We start from the raw sequence: 20,969 nt of genomic DNA, 5'->3' as shown, positions 1-20,969 counted from the left end.
ACACTACACTTCTGTTTTAAGTTTGTCTTTGTTTTCTTTCCTGAGGGGATTAAAAAAAAAAAAGGAAGTAGCAAAGAGGACACTAGTGGTAGTTGTGGACTGCTGTTTACAGAGCCCTCAGAACAACATCCGTCTGGAATTGAAGGCATTTGGTTTGATAACACTTAATACACTTAGGTCCCGTTCACACTAGGCGATTTGGGCCGGGAGCGGGACAGTTCGGGGCCGGATCAAACCGGCGCAATCACACCACAACATCTGGGAAGCGTCTTGCTTCCGTGCCCGAACTGTCCCTTCCCCGCACAAATCCGCCGCAAACTGAACCACCTACCTTAGGTGGTTCAAATGGACGCGGCGCGGCAAGCGGGGCGTTTGATCGCCGGCGCGTCCTTGCGCCGGCACAACCCCGGCCCGGATCCAAACTGCGCATGCTCCGACATGCGCAGTTCGGCCGGCTAGGCGTCTGACCTGTGTTTTCTCCCCGGCGTTTGATTGTGCCAGGGAGAAAAGGCGCAGCGGCCAGGGGATCCGTGGGATCCCGCCGCGGCGTCTCAACGTTGGTGCGGCTTTTCCCCTGCCATGTGGCAGGGGCGTTAATACACAATTCAGCTGCAGAGATTATCTTTCTGCTACTGGCCACCAGGGGGCGCTCTGAGACTAGTTATTGGTATCCTATTTTTTTCCCCACCAGCCCGAAGACAAGATTGGAGGATTTCCAGACATGGTCACCCCAGTGCTAGCAGTAAAATATACCTTGTTCATATGATCAAGGGGGAGGGGGGGGAAGGGGATTAATGATGCTGTGCTGTGCTGCAGAAAAATAAACGAGCCTGGGGTGTTTCTGTATAACAGCCTGGATTAGCGGAGGCCTCTCTGTTTGGTTCCTCTCCCATAAGGCTTTGCAGGAATAGCTATTGTCATCTCTCAAGCTTCTCTGGAGCCTGACAACGCACTCTGCTCTCAAAAGAATAGTTTACATGTCTCTAGGTTTATCATTTAACTCACATACTGTGTCAAAGACTCTTGGTGTGAAGGTCTGTGGTGACATCGGCTGAAGCAGGCGTCTGTGCTTCCGATGAGGCCACAATAAAGTTTACACATAACGTCCTCGACTGTCTGGGGTAACTAGGATATGAGATCAGGGTAAAATTGTTATCTTTATTGTGATATCTTTCTGCTCAAAGTGCGTTAACCTTGCATCATCCATGTGGGCTGCACCTATGGGTAAAGAGGGTATAAATTGTTGGAGATTTCTTTGTTCTGGGCTGGTCATCAACCAGCTCTCTGTGAGCTCTTGTTGACTAGACCGGGGCACTCTGTATTTCATACTAGTGCACTATCTTTGTGTTGAAGTATTCTGTGCTGGAGGAGTTAGTGCTGGAGAAGACTCTTGAGAGTCCCTTGGACTGCAAGGAGATCAAATCAGTCAGTCCTAAAAGAAATCAACCCTGACTGTTCCCTGGAAGGCCAGATACTGAAACTGAAGCTCAAATACTTTGGCCACCCAATGAGAAGGGAGCCCTCACTGGAGAAGACCCTGATGCTGGGAAAGATTGAAGGTCAAAGAAGACGGGGACGGCAAAGGATGAGATAAGCATATGGAGCAGAGGTCCATCAGTGGCTATTAGCCACAAGGTATAGCTAGGGGCTCTGGGGCAAGTGATGCTCTGTCTTCTTGGTGCTGGGGGGGGGTCAACAGTGGGAGGGCTTCTAATGTCCTGGCCCCACTGGTGGACCTCCTGATGGCACTGTTATTTCTGGCCACTGTGTGACACAGAGTGTTGGACTGGATGGGCCTTTGGCCTGATTCAACATTGGCGTCTCTTATGTTCTTATGAGATGGTTAGTGTCATAGAGGCAACGAACATGAAATTGAGCAAATTTCAGAGGACGGTGGAAGACAGGAGCGCCTGGCATGATGGGGTCCATGGGATCGCGACGAGTTTAAAAAAAGGGGGGGGAATGAAATGCTTAGGGCCTACAAAAATCTATTAAATTTTGCCCAAAATGGGGGGGGGGACCCAGAAAGTTTAAATATTTAAATTTTTTATCAAAAAAAATTTTTTAATATTGAGATTATTATGGTAGAAGGGCCCCACAAAAGTCATAATGTGGTCCTAGATCTGGGGGCACTGCCTGAGGAAGGAGCTTTGCAGGGATGTGACGTTACAGAGTCTGCCCACCAAAGCAGCCATTTTCTCCAGGGGAACTGATCTCTGTAGTCTGCGGATCAGTTATCATTCTGGGAGATGCCTCCAGGCCACACCTGGAGGTTGGCAGCCCTCCCAGGAGGATCCAGCCTGTTACGGGTAGAACCTGCCATATTCGGAGCATGGAATCAAGAGTGACAACTATCCGGGGGGCTTGTTCGCTGCCTTTCCAGGCTCTTGAGTGCTGGTTATCGACCAGGCCAAAGAGGTAACCCATTACAGGGCAAAATCAGAGAAATCATGGGAGAAACTGCAATCCCTCGCAGAGGGGGCACAGCTTAAAGTCTTAGCCAAGACGGAGTTGCCACAGAACAACAATTCTAGGGAGACCAGGGGTCATTTCATAGGAAAAGAGGTGCAGGAGCTCATTAGCATAACTTATTTGGATATGCCACACCCCCTGACATCACCGGAAGTGTGTCAGAAGGCAACACCCACCGCTCAGGCTCCACTGGACTGTTTTGGATTGCTAGCTGTTGGGGGGGGGGGGAACGTGCAGATCTGTCCTTGCAGAGGAGGGAGAGCTTGTACCTGAATAAGACTTGGTCTTAAAGGTGCCACTGGACTGTTTTGGACCTGTTGGCTCTGCAACTTACCTGGCTGCTTCTTGCTCCTCGTGGCCTGACTGAGGGCTGCTGGGAGCAGGGGGTGGGGCTTGTTGCATGGGCCCGCCCCCTGGGCTCCTTACTGCCGGAGCTCCGCTCCTGTGCGCTTCCGCAGGAAATGACCCCTGAGGGAGACTAACACACAGTGAACGTCCCCAGCGCCACCTTGACTGTTTTTCCCTTCTGGTGCCAACTAAACACATCCCAAGGCAGAGGAAATGGAAGAAGCCGATCTATGAAGTAGTCAGGTCCTTGGTCGCAAAGCCAGTCTTGTCTCCTGACTGGAAGCAGCAGGAAAGCGCAGTCAAGTTGCAGCCAACTTTCCAGGCAAAAGACGTCCAGGTTTGCCACTGCCTGCCTCTGTGTAGAGTCCCTGGACTTCCTTGGGTGGTCTCCCATCCGAATACTAAGCAGGGCTGACCTTGCTTAGCTTTTGCGATCTGAGGAGATCAGGCAAGCCAGGCCAAGGCCTCAGGTAGCCTGCTCTTTGGTCTACTTAACTGGGGATTGAACTCGAGGCCTCCTGCATGCAAACTAGGTGGCTCTGAGCTACAGTTTTCCTACTGAACACCAGAGGGCAGGAACAAACAGCTGTGGGCACAGCCTTTAATACATGTGACCACCATTGTTGTGTAGGAGATGGAGTATCAGAATAGTATCTGGGAGACCAAGCCTTGTGAGGAAAGGCTGAGGGACTTGGGAATGTTGAGTCTGCAGCGGAGGAGGTTGAGGGGGGACATGACGGCTCTCCTGAAGTGTCTGAAGGTCTGTCCCTTAGAGGAGGGCAGGGAGCTGTTCCTGTTGGCAGCAGAGGAGAGGACTCTCGCAAGAATGGGTTTAAATGAAGGGCGGGGAGGTACCGGCTGGATATTAGGAAAAACCTGTCTACAGGGGCTGGATATTAGGAAAAACCTTTCTACAGGAAAAGTTGTGCAACTGTGGAATCAGCTGCCTAGGGAGGTGGTGAGCCCTCACTGGCAGTCTTGAAGCAGCAGGTGGACAAAGGCATATTAGAGATATACCGAATTATCTGGTACCAAACAAACCAGAATTATTGTTATTATCTTTATTGGAAAACTGTGATTTGCGAAGTTCAAAGAAAATGTTAGTTTGTCAGGAATGCTCTAGGCCAGTGGTTCTCAACCTGTGGGTCATGACCCCTTTGGGGGTCGAACGACCCTTTCACAGGGGTCGCCTAAGACCATTGGAAAACACAAATTTCCGATGGTCTTAGGAACCGAGACACATCCTGCATATCAGATATTTACATCACGATTCATAACAGTAGCAAAATTACAGTTAATGAAGTAGCAACGGAAATAATTTTATGGTTGGGGGTCACCGCAACATGAGGAACTGTATTAAAGGGTCGCGGCATTAGGAAGGTGGAGAACCACTGCTCTAGGCTGAGCCTGCGTGGAGCAGGGGGTTGGACTAGATGTCCTGTGTGGCCCCTTCCAACACTGCGATTCTATGATCGCCACTCTGCCAAGGAAACTCAGGCCAGTCACATTCTCAGTCTAACCTACCTTGCAGGGCAATTGTGGTGATGATATAATAGAGATCGATGCAAACCACTTCTGGGTCCTCATTATGGAGAAAGGTGGGATTGCAAAGGAATAACAAACGCTGCCCTTTTGTTGGAATTGCAAGTTGCTTACAGTTCAGTCATTACAGAGTTAAATGTTGTTTGTTAGGAAACAGGATGTTACCTTACATAATGTAAGGTACATAATGTATTCAACGGTGGGAAAGTTTGTGGGAGTTGTTCATCCTAATGAAGTGACCTGTAACCTTTGTATTGGTCAACTAACATCTTGTTTGTAGAAATGCTTTGATCTAGCATTAATGTATTCACAAGGTTTATGGCCCTTTGTGTGAACAAAAAGATAGAAAGATGTAGCTGTTAGCATGTATTACTGAAAGTAACTGCAAGTATGTAACCTTTTTATTTTATTTCTTTTATCCAAAGTACCATACCCATGTTTTATTTTGTTTTATAGTAAATATATTTTTTCTTTTACTAAGTGTGTGCTCTTGTGTTTGCAATACAACCATCGACCCTGAATTAAAGAATCCCAACACCTTTTGACTGGGCAGCGGGCCTACTGTGACTTGGCGAGGCACTCCAAACTTATAGCGCCATCCACTAAATTCTAGATGTTCTTTATTATAGCTCCCACAGATTGTGACCCACTTGCACCGATCATCGTCCTGCAATAGAATCATAATACAATACCAGGGGGGGTCCCCAACCTGGTGCCCACCAAGCATTTTTAGAAAGTGGGTGGGGCTTTTGCCCAGAAAGAATTCTGATTGGCCACTGGAGATCTAATTGTCAAGTGCAAATGCAGAGAGAATTGCTTTCGCCGCAGCTGCCGCCGCAGCACAAGGATGTTCACCATGGAGCTGAAGGTAAGCTGTGGAGAAGCAAGAAAATGAACAACGTGCTCATTTAAGAAGTTGTCCGGTTAAGCAGACCTTCTGCCTGAAATGTTGAAGAGCTGCTATGACAGTTACGCATAACTTCATTCCCTAACACATTGTGGTTAGAAAAATTCAGGTGGGGGTAGTAGCCGTTCTGGTCTGAAGCAGCAGGACAAATTCAGAGTCCAATGGCACCTTTAAGACCAACAAAGGTTTATCCAGGGGTCCTTTCGTAGAAAAAGAGGTGCAGGAGCTCATTAGCATAAATTATTTGCAATTTAGCAAAAATTATTTGCAAAGTAATTCATTAGCATAACTTATTTGCACATGCCACACCCCCTGACATCATTGGAAGTGTGTCAGAAGGCAACACCCACCGCTCAGGATTGCTAGCTTTTTTGGGGGGTGGGGGAAACGTGCAGATCTGTCCTCGCAGAGGAGGGAGAGCTTGTACCTGAATAAGACTTGGTCTTAAAGGCGCCACTGGACTGTTTTGGACCGGGGGGCCGGGGCTCTGCAGCTTACCTGGCTGCTTCTTGCTCTGGCTGAGGGCTGCTGGGAGCAGGGGGCAGGGCTTGTTGCATGTGCCCACCCCCTGGGCTCTTTACTGCCGGAGCTCCGCTCCTGTGCGCTCCTGCAGGGAATGACCCCTGGGTTTATCCAAGGTGTGAGCTTTCGTGTGCAAGGCTCACTTCCTCAGATACATCGAAATGGAAGGTAATCCTTGGTCTATTGCTCCTTCCATTTCTATAGTTCCAGGTGTTTAGCTGTGTTGGTCTGAAGCAGTAGAACAAAACGAAAGCTCACACCTTGAATAAACCTAACCCTTTTGTTGGTCTTAAAGGTGCCACTGGGCTCTAAATGTGTTCTTCTGACAAATGGAATAAAACCTCAAGGGTTACTTATAGGGAAAAAGGAGGGTAGAGGGGGCAGCCATTAGGAGGGGCCACTCAGAACCAAGATGCCTATGCAGAGCCGAAATTGGATCAGGTGGCCAGTAAGATCAATGGATAGCAAATTAGCACATAAATACAAGAGTTAACAAAAAGATGTGGCAGCCATTTTGTAGTTCTGCCCATCACCCTGTGCCAGAATTCCCAAGGAACCCGCAGGCTCAAAAAGGTTGGGGACTGATATGCCTTCTGCAGTTTTTTTTTCTTCAAAAAAGTGAAGGTAATGGAGAGAGTCCTAAATGAGGGAGCCCCCGGATTCAAATGCTAGCTCAGCCATGGAGCTACCTTTGAGCCAGGCACTCTCCGGGCAAATCCAAAGGATAAAAAACAGAGAAAAGCTCAGGAGTAAGTTTTCTCTTGGCCCAATCAGGGCAAAGGTTTCCCAGAATGTACACACCTTTTATGTATGACGCAAGCAGTTTAATAAGTGGGGGAGATTGAGTAATTGGCAACTGGGGTTAAAGGTCTTCAGGTTCAAGGTGGTAACCTACCATTACACCTTTAAAAAAGGGAGGCAATGTGGGACTTCATCCTTACCCACTGCATTGGTATTTTAGTCAATGACAAGCAATTGAGCAACCACATTACCTTAGTGTAGTGGTTAGGAGCGCGGACTCTAATCTGGGAGAACCAGGTTTGATTCCCCACTCCTCCACAGGCAGCTGCTGGTGTGACCTTGGGTCAGTTACAAGTTCTTTCAGAGCTGTTCTCTCAAGAGCTCTCTCAGCCCCACCGACCTCACAGGGGGTGTCTGTTGTGGGGAGGGGAAGGGAAAGGAGATTGTAAACCGCTCTAAGACTCCTTCAGGTAGTGAAGGGCAGGGGTGTAGATCCAATCTCTTCTTCATAATTTGATAACATCAGGCACCCAGATGGTCCTAGGTGTTACACTTCTTTGCTTTATGGCTATTTTTCTCTGAGATTTTTCACACACGCCCTTTAGTTTTAAAATTTAGATCCGACTCCTGGCCTTGGCTTAAAGAACTGAAGGGGGGGTAAAGGTCCCATGATCCAAAGGCACTCCATGATATTCCAGACCTGTTCATGGATGCCAACTCTGGCTTGAGAAATTCCTGGAGATCTGGAGACCGACGGTGGTAAGAGTTTGGAGAGCAGGAGAGCGCTCAGCAGGATTTTTGCCGGGATTGTGTGGTACGCCCCAACCCCCCCCCCCCCCGGTAGTTGTCATTTCTCCATCAGGGGAAAGGATCTCTGGAGATCAATTTTACTTCTGGGAGACCACCAGGCCATACCTGGGAGTTGGCATTCCTAGGTGACCGTAGCACACCCTCTGACTAGCTTAACTCACAGGGGCGTTCTTGTGAGGATAAAACTTAAGGAGGGCTCTCTGGCTCACAGAAGACTCACCCGTAATGAACTTGTCTCCCCCGGTCCCCATTAAGTCACAGCTGGCTTATGGCAACCCCGGAGGGTTTTTAAGGCAGATGTCCAGAAGTGGTTTGCCCATCGCCTGCTTCTGTGGCAAAACCCTGGCAGTCTCCCGTTCAAATACAGAACAGGACCCACCCAGCTTTGCTTCCAAGGTCAGGCTACCGTGCACAGGACAGGTCAAGTTCTTCATAATACTCTAGATTGGAGCCTTATTTCGACTCTCTTACATAACCCTCAAGGCCCAGCATCTAAACCCAAGGAGGAGAATCAAAAGCTTACCCTGGCTGCAGGACACCCCTTCCCAGTAGAGAAAAGACTTATCATTGTACATCCTCGTGCCCTGACCTGGATAGGCCAGGCTAGCCCAATCCCGTCACATCTCTGAAGCTAAGCAGGGTAGTCCCTGGCTAGTATTTGGATGGGTGACCTCCAAGGAACATCAGGGGCGTGACACAGAGGCAGGCAGTGGCAAACGACCTCCGAAACACCTCTCACCTCAAAAACAAGTCTAGCTCGCCACCTAGTGGTGGCATAACACTAAAAGAGCTAGACCTTCCGGCTGCCGGACAATCTTAAGGATCTCCTGGGTATTCCATACACAAGGCCATACAGTAATTATGACGTACATACTTGTAAACAAATATTTTCCCCTCGGGTATGCTGTCCAGAAAAAGAGAACATCTTACAAGTCTTCCATCAGGGTAAATAAAACACAGAAGATGAACTCTTGGGTCTCGTCCGTAGCATAGGTTCAGTGTGGCAGCCTCATTTCTTACACACACACACAACTCTGCAGCCATCAGGAAAAAAGGAGGCTCAAGGAGGGGAAAAGGACTGCAGGTAACCACGGCAAGCACTTTCTCAAACAAGTTCTAGGCACCAAACGTCTCTTCCCAAACTTGACAGCCCCATCCCGAGGCTGACACCGCTGTACACAACTGTTTTGAAGCCAACAGATGTTTTTCCCACAAACCAATACAGGAAAGGGGCCTGACCTGGATAGCCCATGCCTGCTTGATCTCATTAGATCACGGAAGCTAAGTGGGGTCAGCCCTGAGCCTACGGGGAGGGCGGGATAAAAATCTAAATAATAAATAAATAAATAAATACTCGGATGGGAGACCACCAAGGAAGCCCAGGATTGCCACGTAGAGGCAGGCCAGGGCAAACCAGCTCTTGCCTTGAAAACCCCAAAGGGTCTCACGCGCAGTCGACTGTGACTTGGCGGCAAAAAGGGAAAAGGTGGGGAGTAGCGGTTGGGTTGTGGTGGTGGAGAGTGCCGTCAAATCCCAGCTGACTTACGGCAACCCCGCGGGTTTGTCAAGGCACGAGACATTCACTGTCTGCCTCCACATCGCAATAATGATAGAACCCCATCATGAATTTTATAGCTACATATTTCTGGAGCACCGTAAAGAAATTTTTAGCTAACTGTATTTATTGTATTTTATATTTACTCAGGGCTCTTTTTGTAGAAAAAGCCCAGCAGGAACTCATTAGCATAATAGGCCACACCCAACAGCAGGAACTCATTAGCATATTGGGCCACACCCCTGCCAGCACAGCTCATTAGGCCGCACCCCCATGTTACCAGAAGTGTGGTCATCCAGCCACACCCACCTTTTGCTTCTTATTCTGTTTACCTTGTTTGTTGTCAAAACCCTGGGCTTTTTTTGTAGCAGGAACTCCTTTGCATGTTAGGCCACACACCCCTAATGTAGCCAATCCTAATGAGTTCCTGCTGTTGGGTGTGGCCTATTATGCTAATGAGTTCCTGCTGGGCGTGGCCAACTTGGGAGCCAGCCGTTCCTGTGCGTTCCTGCCCAAAAATAGCCCTGCTTCTAATGTTTTAACTTGGGCACCTGTGCCCCTTGTGAGCTGCCCTGAGCCTTCAGGGAGGGCGGGTTACAAATCCAAAGATAAATAAATAAAAATAAATAAAACCCTGGTATTCTAAATACAAGGCAGCCAGTTTGGTGTAGTGGTTAAGAGTGCGGACTCTAACCTGGGAGAACTGGGTTTGATTCCCCATTCATCCACATGCAGCTGCTGGTGTGACCTTGGTTTAGTCACAAGTTCTTCCAGAGCTGTTCTCTCATAAGCAGTTCTTCTCAGAGCTCTCTCAGCCCCAACTACCTCACAGGCAATGCTCCCTTAAGCCATGGAGTCTTGTGCCCCATGGAGTCTGTTTTGCTACTACCTTTTTGAGCTGCGTCTTTGCCCAGAAGGGACGGATCGGGGACGGGTGCACGCCGCTTTCCATCCGTTGCGGTATGATTGCGCCTGCTTGATGCGCCCCTGATCCGACCCTCTCGCGGGACAAATCCTCCAGTGCGACCAGGGCCACTGTTCGCCTAAAAACGTGGGAGGCGAGAGTGTGTGGGAGAGCAGTCTAAGGCCTAAGAACACGTTACATTTTCCTCATGTTATCCCAGGCAATGTTCCCTCTAAGCTGTGGAGTCTTCTGAGCACAAATTCTACTTTGTGAGCTACTGGCATTAAAGTTGTGAGCGAGCGATTTGGCTACTGCATCAATTAGTTTGCTCTGGAGCCCTCCTTCCTGAGCTAAGACAAAAATGTGTGAGCCGGAGGCTAAAAAACTGTGAGCTAGCTCACACTCACTCAGAGGGAACACTACTCCCAGGGTGTCTGCTGTGGGGAGGGGAAAGGAAATTGTAAGCCGCTCTGAGACCCCCTTGGGTAGTGAAGGGCGGGGTAGAAATCCAATCTCTTCTTCTCTACTAACTGACCCTGCTTTACCCCTAGGGTACTCGGGGGGGGGGGGGTAACCATTACATACTTTACCACCCAAGTTCAAGAGTCACTCTCACACAATCTGCTTTCCCTTTGTTTATTCTCTTTGTGGTTGGCTTTGTTGGCAGGGGGAGAGAGACAGAACAGACAGACAATTTACACCAGTGTGAACCGGCAGTTGCCAGACAAACCCCCTCCCCCCAGCTGAACTGAGGCTGCGCCCCTTCCTCAGCAAGGGAGGCGGGCCTTGTAACACAGGACAGGCATCACCAGTTGGCAAAACTGACCGGCCTCGGAGGAGGGAACTTGGACGGCAGGAGGCCCCAGGTACTAGCCTGGGGCAAGCAAACTACCTTCCTGCCTTCAAAAAGGCTCACGGCTAACCGAATAACATGGCTTGGCAACGGTTGTATTTAGCAGCAGCGTCGGACAAATTATAGTAAGCGTAGGTGGAAGAGGGACTGGAAGGTGGCGCCCTCGAACCCGAGTGCAGGGGGGTGGGGCGCAGCTCTTTGTGTCTGCTTCATGACAGTGTGGGTCTCCTCCTCGCGACGGCCATTTCCCCTCCCTCCTGCTGAGACTTAAGGCTCCACAGGCGGACTTCAGTGGTTCGCGTTGATGATTTCGACGAATTCGGGCTTGAGGGAGGCCCCGCCCACGAGGAAGCCGTCCACGTCTCCCTGGGAGGCCAGTTCTTTGCAGGTGCCGCCGGTGACTGAACCTGGAAGGAATAAACCCCGCTGAAAGAAAGGTCCCGAGGAGAACACAACAGAAAAAAGGACCTTCAAAAGACGTTTTCCCTGCAGCGACTTTCTCAGGGGCCAGCTACTCACAAACTTGACAATATGTTTCCCCCTCACTTTTCTTTGGAAGCCATTTTGGGACTGTAGAGTACAGAACCAGAACCAGATAGGAGCAGGCAGGCTACTTTCCTGTCCGATAGTTGTGTTTCTCACTCCAGGACAGGTGGTGGTTTCATTTTTTCTTTGGTATTTACTGGGGGGGGGGTTGTGTGTGCATGAGTGTGTGTGCGCACCTGGAAGTGATGGCGACCTCTGGTGGCTGAGTCCTGCTGGGGGCCTGGAGGATGTTCAGAGAGGTGGCTGAATGAAGCCTGCCCCCGCCTCCCGACTGCTGGTACTCCAAGGAGGTCTCCCCTTCCTAGTTCTTGCCAGAGTCGACCCCTGCTTAGCTTCCGAGATCGGGCTAGCCTGGGCTATCCAGGTCAGGGTGATCCCATTCGTTTTCCAGGCAAGAGACGTTCAGAGGCAGGGGTGTGCAATCAGATTTGGGAAAACTGCATTTGGGGGTGGTGGGGGTGGAGGCTGTGTTGCCAGAATTCTGTTTCCTGGCCCCATATAGCCACTTTAGCCTGTCAGTGGCCGGAAGTAGCTCTCCTGGAGAACTTCCAATAGAAGATCTTCTTCAGGCCTGCAGCTTGAGACACTGGGGATTGATCCAGAGGCTGTTTTGAGCCGCTGCATACGACTGTTCAAAGCTCAATGTTGCAACCACCCTGTATTTATTTTGACTACTGCTATCTTGCCTCTTCAGAGTCTTGGCCTCGAGGCACTTCGCAATCTAAAATGAGTCCCTTCTCTATTAGCTTTACTGATGGAGCACGGCTCGTGATTGGCTGATGGCCACAGCTAATTATGACTGGGAAGAGGGGTAGAACTCTGTGGGTCTCTATGGGAGAGCTCTCGTCTCTCTTCTCTCCCCTGCTCTTGCTTGTTTTGTTGCTCCTGGGAATTCTGACTTTTGAAACAAAGAGCTGCTGCACAAGATGGGATTTCTCTTCAAAATCCCTTGGGGCCTACATGTGCTGTTATACTGGACAATCTTGGACTATAGACACTTCACTTGGTAACTATGCTTCTGCTTAAATGTGTAGTAAGGGCAAATAGCCATAGGATTTATTATTTTTGTATCCTCTAATAGTCTTTTTGCTATGCTTTGCACTGAATAAAAATCATTCATATTTGTAATTGTCTCTGATGCTGTACTTGAACTCCAAGGCTAAATCTCGTGTCTAACGCTAACCACACAGAGCTATCTTTGTGAGAGTAAATAGTGTGCATCTCTGGTTAGAGTTGCTAATGTGTAAGTCCCAGATGCCAACTAAGGGATTGAATCTCTGCCCTTAGGCTAGGTGGGAACCATCCGGAAAAGAGATTCTGGTGGCAAATTGTTGTGAAGACCAGAGAGAGTACAGACTGTCTCAGGGATTTTAAAGTGCTCTGAAATACAGGATTCCCTCGCACCCCTGGACTGGGCTGAGTGGGTTAATCCTATACAGCTAAACGTCACAAAGAACTTCCTGACAGAGCAGTTCCTCAGTGGGACAGGCTTCCTCGGGAGGTGGTGGAGTCTCCTTCTTTGGATGTTTTCAAACAGAGGCTAGATGGCCATCTGACAGCAATGCTGATTCTGTGAACTTAGGCAGATCACGAGAGGTTGCCTCAGTGCTTAGTTCTTGTGGCCCTTTCTTACACACCCAGGGAAATACCAATCGCCACTTTGGGGTCAGGAAGCAGCTGTTCTCCAAGGCCAGTTTGGCTGGAGATCCTGGAGGGGTTTTTTGTCATCTTCTTGGCATGAAACATAGGTCACTGGGGGTGTGGGGGGGAGGTATTTGTGAATTTTCTGCATTATGCAGGGAGTTGGACTAGATGACCCTGGAGGTCCATTCCAACTCTGATTCTACCATCTGGAAGTCCCTCCCTCAGGCACAGAAGCTCACTGGCCGATCAGGGGTCACTCACTCTCTCAGCCTAGCCTACCTCACAGGGTGGTTGTTCTGAGGATAAAATAGAGGAGGGGCAAGCAATGCCGTAAGCTTCTTCGAGTCCTCATTGGAGAGAAAAGGCAGGGTATGAACACCTGAAGAAATGAGCGGGTAAATCTGCGCCACGCTTGGCTTTTGTCATTAGGAAGGGCTCGGCTTACCTCCATAGATGATCCGAGTGGACTGCGCCACGGCCTCGGACACGTTGCTCTTCAGCCAGCCCCTCAGCTTCTCGTGGACCTCTTGAGCCTGCAAAAACCGAGGAACGGTGTCAGGGCAACCAGTCACCAGCTGTCGAGCCCAGTTTAGGGCGGGAGAGGAGGTGCTGCTATAAAAGGGGGTTCTCGCGGGAATTGCCTGTTCCTCTGGCTCCCCCCAGCCTCCCGTCCCGCCTCTCACAACAGAAGGGAGGTCTGCAAACACTCTCGCAACATACCTGCTGGGGAGTCGCCGTTTTGCCGGTCCCGATAGCCCAAACCGGCTCGTAAGCGAGCACCACTTTGCTCCAGTCTTTCACGTTATCTGGGGGAGGAGAGAGCGGATTATTCGAAATGCCACCTACTGAGACAGGTGAACAGAACTCGACGGCTGCGGGGGGAGGCATGCAAGAGTTTCTGCCCAACTTCAAAATCTTTTAACTCTGCCTTAAAAAAAAGGGGGGGGGGAGATACCACAGGACAAGCTGTTAATCTCGATTCCACTAAATCTTACTAGGACAGGTGAACGACTGCTGATCAGAAGGAGTCAATACCAGAAATAATTACATTTGGGGACCAAAGAAACGGGAGGCGGTAGTTCATATTAAGGAGCTCCAGAGCTCTAAGGACCCAGGGGTTACAGGATGCCTCCTGCTCATCCTTAAATGACCGACTGCCAATCATTTGTAGTTCTGGAGAAACTAGGCTAGAGATCCTGGGTCCCATGACGCCCCCTGACACCTTTCCTGGGGCCCACCGGGTGCTTTTAAAAAGTGGGTGGGTCTTATGCCCAGCAACAATTCTGATTGGCTGTTGGAAGATTTGATTGGCTCTGCATATATATATATTTTTAAATGCTGCTTTGGTGGCGGCGGCTGCTACTCCAGCACGAGGATCTCTACTGTTTCTGCGGGAGCATGCAGACCATTAGAACTTCTAATGGGCTTCGCTCTGTGGGCTCATACAGAGAACGAGACCCTCCCCCCAGCAATGGCATCAGCCAGAAGGCCGGGTCCTCTTACCGGCAATAACCTTGGTCTGCTGGAACACCACCTTCTCCGTGATGCCGCCTTCCCTCTCGTCCAGCTTCTCCCCGATGCAGGCAATCACCCCAAGCCCCTCGGCCAAGGCGTGGGCCACCTTCTGTCCGATGAGCTGCAACAGATACAGGGTCTTAGAGGCAAAGAAAAAGCTCCTGGCTGGAGACCCGCGGTCCTTAACCTCAGATCTACCACCACCCACCAGAAATACGCAACATCCTGCTAGCTATCAATTACTGGCCAATTAAGGACATCCATCAAAACAAGGCAACACTACTTCTGGCAGACGCATATGGCTACTCGTGTCTCATTTAATGAGACCGTTGCCTCCAATGGCTGTCAGTCAATTTCTTAACTTCAGACTTGGTTCCTATCTGCTGGTTTTCTAAGAGCCTGGGGGAGAAGTCTGAGGATTTATCCTCGGAGAGGGGAGAGAAAGTACAGTTCTGCTTCACTGGCTGTCAGGAGCCATTGTAAGCAGGGAGACTGGCCACCTAAAATCCAGATGTGCTAAAAGTCCCACTGACTGTAATCTGGGGACTCTAATTTGGGAGAACCGGGTTTGTTTCCCCACTCTGGGAGAACCAGGTTTGACTCCCCACTTCTTCACATGCAGCTGTTGGTGTTCCCTTGGGTCAGTTACAAGTTTTTTCAGAGCTGTTCTCTCAAGGGCAGTTCTCGAGAGAGCTCTCTCAGCCCCACCTACCTCACAGGGTGTCTCTCTCTTGTGGGGAGGGGAAGGAGACTGTAAGCCACTCTGAGACTCTGAGTGAAGGGCAGGATATAAATCCAATCTCTTCTCCTCCTCCTTGTAAGCTAAAGTTCTGAAGGCCCACCAAGATTGGTACATTTCCCCTTCCCTCCCAATTTAGAATCACTGCTGTAGACAAACCCCAGGGCTTTTTAGCATCAGCACTGGCTAAGGAAGAAACAGGAGGGGAAAACCCAGAGGTCATAAGAACATAAGAGACGCCAATGTTGGATCAGGCCAAAGGCCCATCCAGTCCAACACTCTGTGTCACACAGTGGCCAGAAATACCTTGTGCCATCAGTGGGTCAGGACATTAGAAGCCCTCCCACTGTTGACCCCCCCCCCCAAGCACCAAGATGACAGAGCATCACTTGCCCCAGAGCCCCTATCTATACCTTGTGGCTAATAGCCACTGATGGACCTCTGCTCCATATGCCTATCTAATTCCCTCTTGAAGCCGTCCATGCTTGTAGCCGCCACCACTTCCTGTGGCCACCCACCTCATCAGACTCCCCAAAGACGTGCCTCCTCTCTGAGTGTCCCAGGATCACCCAGGTGACGCCAACATCCTTGATCATGGCTGGGCTGGAAAAGAAGGGAAGCCATCACGATATTTCCTGCCACAAGACCTCCACCCCCCTTTCTGGGCAGGCTCCGGTCCCCAGAGTCCCCGAAGACTCACCTGATCTCTCCCGTGAACGCCCCCTTTGGCAGCTTGTAACAGTTCTGGGCAGCCAAGCCAATCTTGGCATCGAGCTTCTGGCGGGCGAAGTCAAGGTAGATGGAAGGGGCACCACAAACCACCTCTGTGGGCGGGGAGAGAAAAAAGAACACCGGGGCATGAGTGTGAGGCAGGCACCCCAAATGTCCTCACACCAGGGATAACCCCCAGCGAGATAAGGCCTTCCTGTGCAGTGTTGCCCTCTGTTGGATTTTATAGTGGAAGTTGCTTGGGGCAGGGTCCCCTTTCAACCCACAAAACTCTGTTAAAAAAAAAAACCCTCTGCAAAGCAATTCACAGAAAAGTAACACCCAAACTACGCTCTCAGCCTAACCTACCCCACAAGATAGTTCAAGACTGCAGCTGTGCTGGTCTGCAGTGGAACAGCGAGATCCGAGTCCCAGCTGTATCTTAAAAGACCAACAGGATTTTTATGAGCTTTCAAGAGTCTACGCTCATACATATCTGAGGAAGGGAGGCCTTGACTCTTGAAAGTCCGTATCCCGAAAATCTTACTGATCTCTCAAATGCTACTGGACTCCAATTTAACTGTTCTAAGGATAACAGGAGGCAAAGGAAGCGTTTGGAACCCACTGGGAAATAGCTAGAAAATCACAAATAAGGTAGGCCAAGTTGGGCAGCCGTGTTAGTCTGTCTGTAGCAGTAGAAAAGAGCATGAGTCCAGTAGCACCTGAAAGACTAACCCAATCTGTGGCAGGGGATGAGCTTTTGTGAGTCACTGAAGGAGGGAGGAATGACTCACAAAAGCTTGTACCCTGCCACACAGTTTGTTGGTCTTTATGGCGCTACTGGACTCTTGCTCTTTTGTACAAACAAGGTAAGTACCTGTAAGAAATTTATGCAAAAATAATAGAAATTGACAAAGTACTCTTATATGAGGAAAAAATGATCAAAAAGCTCTATCTAATAATGTTGGGAAATAAAACTTAGGAGAAGAGATTGGATTTATACCCCGCCCTTCACTACCCAAAGGTTTCTCAGAGCGGCTTACAAACTCCTTTCCCTTCCTCTCCCCACCAGACCCCCTGTGAGGTAGGCGGGGCTGAGAGAGCGCTCTTGACAGAAACGGCTCTTTTTCCAAGGACAGCTCTTATCAGAACTACGGCTTGCCCGAGGTCATCCAGCCAGGTGCAAGCGGAGGAGTGGGGGGAACCAAACCCGGTTCTCCCAGATTAGAGTCTGCACACTTAACCACTACATCAAACTGGCCTATGCATGCATGCATGCACATAGCAGAAGCTATAAGCTGCATTGTGAGAATGATGATTCTTGGAAGGCTGGCCATAAGGTTAAAACATTTTGACAGATTTTATCATGGGCTTCATCCACACAGTGTAGGATATTGGGGTAGCATTGCACAACAGCAGTCATTTCGCAACTGGATTTCGCCGGTGATTAAACTGTTATACCACAACCATAACGCAACACCCAGAAATGCACAGATGCTGCCTGGATTTATTTATACCTCACTTTTCTCTCCCCAACAGGTACCCAAAGCAGCTAAAGTGGAGCTCTCCTCCATCCTCGCAACAACCCTGTGAAGTAGGTCAGGCTGAGAGAGCGTGCCAGTCCTGAGGTCACCCAGCAAGCTTTGGCAACAGACTGGGGATGTGAACCCAGATCCCTGGGACTCTTAACCACCACACCACCCTGTCAAATGGTTCCACCGGGGGCAGCTGAGAAGAGCTACTTCTTCAGAGATGGGTAGCAGGGTAAATTTCCCAGCACCCAGGTTTCTACACCGCTAAGAGCCGGTGCCAGCAACAGCCACAGGGCTCCAACTGTTGGATCTAACCCTTCAGTGACCCTGGCCCACGAAAGCCTGCAGACTCAACAGCTTGTTTTAAGTATAAACCAGCTTCATGTCCTGCATTTTAAGCACCCATTTAAAAAGACCTGGGAATATGTCTCTGGGCTCTTTCAAAGGTCAAGTAAAAAACAGGCCTCTATGTAGTCAAGACAGCACTACCCTCAACTGTAGCGGAACTTCTTACGTTCTGGGAAATATTTTTGTGGGCATGGCCTTTAGGGCCTAGCCCAAAATCCCTTCGGTTGTAACCTGTGGGTCTGTTCCTCTAGCTTTCCTCTGGTGTAAGAGCCAGTGCAGTGGTTAAGAGCATGTATTCTAATCGGGGACAACCGGGTTGATTCCCTACTCCTCCACGTGCAGCTGCTGGCGTGACCTTGGGTCAGTCACAAGTTCTTTCAGAGCTGTTCTCTCAAGAGCAGTCCTCGAAAGAGCTCTCTCAGCCCCACCTACCTCACAGGGTGTCTGTTGTGGGGAAGGGAAAGGGGTTGTAAGCTGCTCTGAGACTCCGAGTGAAGGGTGGGACATAAATCCAATCTCTTCTTCCTTCTCAGAGGTTCTTGCATCAGGGGGAGGTCCCTCTCACCAGAGAAAAGTGTCTGGGCTAGCAGAATGGATACACCCGATCCAACTTACGCATAATATTCTAGGGTTAAAATCCTTACTTAGCTGGCAGGCAAAATACCAAGGAAGGAAGAACAGCAGACCTCGTGGAGTGGATCCCCTTTGGTAACAGACCTCAGTAGCTGGGGATGGTGACCCCAGAGGGGCCTGCGGCCACCCCCCTTCCCAAGCAAGGCAGTCAAGTATGGCTAGGGGTGAGCAAGCGGAGCAGCTTGCTTGACGTACCCACCCACTCCCTGGTCCTTCTTCCCGCCGGGGCCTGTCTCCTGACCTTTAGCAGACCGTGAGGATAGAGTTTCCAGCTCCAAGTACAGTAGCCGGTATTTTTAGATCCCCGCACCTATTTTTAGGATCCCACCTCCTCCGAGCCCTTTGACATTTCTTCAGGATCCCACCCGCAGAAACCGCAGCCCGCCTGGGTCCACTTTGCCCTTTCCAAATTGATGGGAAGAGGAAACCTGCCAGTCGAATCATTCGGCTCAGATAGACTTTGCTCCTATCGCTGGCGCTCCTGAGTCCGAGCAGGGCCCCGCACTCGCACTGACACAGCCCTGCCAAGCAACACCCAGGGCAGGCAGACAAAGTTTGTCTTTGCTGCCCACTGAGCTGGGCATCCGGCTACACCATCCCTCCTCCCGTGCCAGGCCAAGCAGGAGTTCCCAGACCTGCAAAGAGGGCCTATTCCCAGGAATGGGATAAAGGTGGAGAACAGAAGAAGAAATTAGACCCCAACTGAGTCCCCTTTCTTTGCTGGGTCTCTTTGAGATCCTTGCCAGAACTGGGTCAGACCACAAAGACAGAATCCAGTGTGTAGCCACATTGGTCTGAAGCAGGGGAACCGAGTTTGAGTTCAGCGGCACCTTCAAGACCAACACGGCTTGACTGAAATTTCATTTTGTCTGAGTTAGTGTGAGTGCACACAAAACCTCACACCCTGGAAAAAAACAACACTCTGTTGGTCTTAAAGGTGCCGCCTCCGTGGTGAAAGAGTCCAGGGAGGTTCACCAACAGGGCAGGGCCAGGCATCTCCGCCCCCTTGCTACGGCCCGGCCCGGGACTTAGTGGGACTGAATTCAAGAGCAAAGGCCTCAGCAGAATTACATTTGCTGGGCCTGAGCCTCTTAAGGCACAGGTAGTTTATTCAGGAAAGGTGTAGGTAAAAGCCCCAGTGATAGCCTAGAAATAATAATATCGAGAGAGGGGTGAAAGGTCCGGTGTCTCCATCGGAAGCAAAGCTGCCCCTGCCCCTCGAGCCTGCAAAAGGGCCCGAGTGAGAATCATGCAATGTTCCCTCTAAGCTGTGGAGTCTTGTGAGCAAAAATTCTACTTTATGAGCTACTGGCATTAAAGTTGCGAGCAAGTGACTTGGCTGCTGCATAAAGTAGTTTGCTCTGGAGCCATCCTTACTGAGCTAGGATAAAAATGTGTGAGCCGGAGGCTAAAAAACTGTGAGCTAGCTCACACTCACTCAGCTTAGAGGGAACACTGCACACGGCCCGAGCAGAAGTAAAACGAAACATCTCAAGTGCGTCTCCTAAAAGCTTCTTCTGAACTCCCTGCGTGCCGGGAGGAGGCGAGCGGGCGGTTGGGCAACTTTCCCGCCTCACCCCCGCCTCCCCCGTGTGGCTCTGCAAAGGCAACAGGAGGAAGAGGAGACCGCAGCCGGCAGAGCCATGAAGGACGTGCGGGCGGGCACGCAGCAAGAGGAAGAGGAGGCGGGTCCAGGCGCGCTTGGAAAGCCGGCGCGCGGCCTCGCCTCGCCCCCGGGCCCTCCGGTCGGCCTTTTGCAGCCAGGCGTGCCCAACCGAAAGCCAGGCTGTCTCCTCCCGAGAGCAGCCCGCTTGCTGGGCTGGAGGCGGCCCGGGGTGTGTCCTAACCCCCCCCCCCCGGGCTCCCATGCTAGTCCCGTCCCCGGAGGCTCCAGGGAAGCCTTAGCTAGGCAGACGGGCAGGATCCATCCAAGGCGACTGCGACTACCAGTCCGGCCACCGTCCCGCCCCCGGCAACAGCAGCAGTCCTATCCCCTGTTGCATGCTTCCTCGGGAGGAGACCCACGCAGAACACCCCCGGACGAAGGGCGCACGAGAGGGGCCCCGCGCACTTCCAGGCGCGCGCCCTCCGCCCGCCCCGCGCGCCCCGGCGGGCTCAGCGCCGCGGCTCCTCACCGGTGTCTGCGGGGACCTTGGCGCCGTTGAGGGTCTGGATGAGCTCCCCGAGGCTCTTCTTGTCGCCATTCATTTTCCAGTTCCCGCCCACGAAGAATTTCCTGGGAGCCATGATGGTTGCCGAGAGGGTGCCCGGCCCGCCCGCTTCGGTGGAGAGAGAGAAGGACGCTCGGAAGGTCAGCGAAGCGCAGCGCCGGCGCCGCCGCTCGCCCGGCCGTTTTATTGGGGACTCGGGTGGACCCGCCCACCGCCCCGATGTCGTCACACAAGCCCCGCCCCTCCTTTGATGACTCGACGGCCCGGGCCTCTGCTCATTATTTCGCCTTGAGCGCGCGAGTTGTTTGCACGCATTGAAATTGGGTTGGCATGTCTGGGTTAGAAAATACTTGGGAAACTTTAGGGGTGGATCTGGGAGAAGGCGGGGTGTGGGGAGGGGAGGGGCCTTAGCATGGTACAAACCCAGAGAGTCCAATATTAGAAAGGCAAAAAGTGATTTCCAGTTTAGAACGTGTGCT

At 50.9% G+C, this 20,969-nt stretch overlaps 1 protein-coding gene across 1 annotated transcript; it reads right to left on the bottom strand.

Annotated features, from left to right (window-relative positions):
- Positions 1-10,423: 10,423 nt before the first annotated feature.
- Positions 10,424-20,668, bottom strand: TPI1 (triosephosphate isomerase 1). Its single transcript, XM_015418801.1, has 7 exons — positions 20,455-20,668; positions 15,799-15,922; positions 15,617-15,701; positions 14,348-14,480; positions 13,565-13,650; positions 13,290-13,377; positions 10,424-11,061 (listed from the first exon to the last, which is right to left on the bottom strand). Exons 1-7 carry the CDS (start codon positions 20,564-20,566, stop codon positions 10,943-10,945), a joined length of 747 nt encoding a protein of 248 aa, XP_015274287.1. The 5' UTR covers positions 20,567-20,668; the 3' UTR covers positions 10,424-10,942.
- Between the last annotated feature and the right edge of the window lie 301 nt (positions 20,669-20,969).

This window comes from Gekko japonicus, unplaced genomic scaffold (genome assembly GCF_001447785.1).
Source record: "Gekko japonicus isolate JY-2015 unplaced genomic scaffold, Gekko_japonicus_V1.1 scaffold1244, whole genome shotgun sequence".
Taxonomy (NCBI): domain Eukaryota; kingdom Metazoa; phylum Chordata; class Lepidosauria; order Squamata; family Gekkonidae; genus Gekko; species Gekko japonicus.
The sequence above is the reverse complement of the archived record's forward strand: the minus strand, read 5'-3'. Positions and strand labels throughout refer to the sequence as shown.

Excerpts from the sequence above, each read along its gene's own strand:
- TPI1 (XM_015418801.1), bottom strand. The coding sequence starts at position 20,566 with ATGGCTCCCAGGAAATTCTTCGTGGGCGGGAACTGGAAAATGAATGGC. Across the intron at positions 13,651-14,347 it reads GCAGACCAAGGTTATTGCCG|ATAACGTGAAAGACTGGAGC; the intron begins GTAAGAGGACCC and ends CTCCTCCCCCAG. Across the intron at positions 11,062-13,289 it reads CACTCGGATCATCTATGGAG|GTTCAGTCACCGGCGGCACC; the intron begins GTAAGCCGAGCC and ends TATTCCTTCCAG.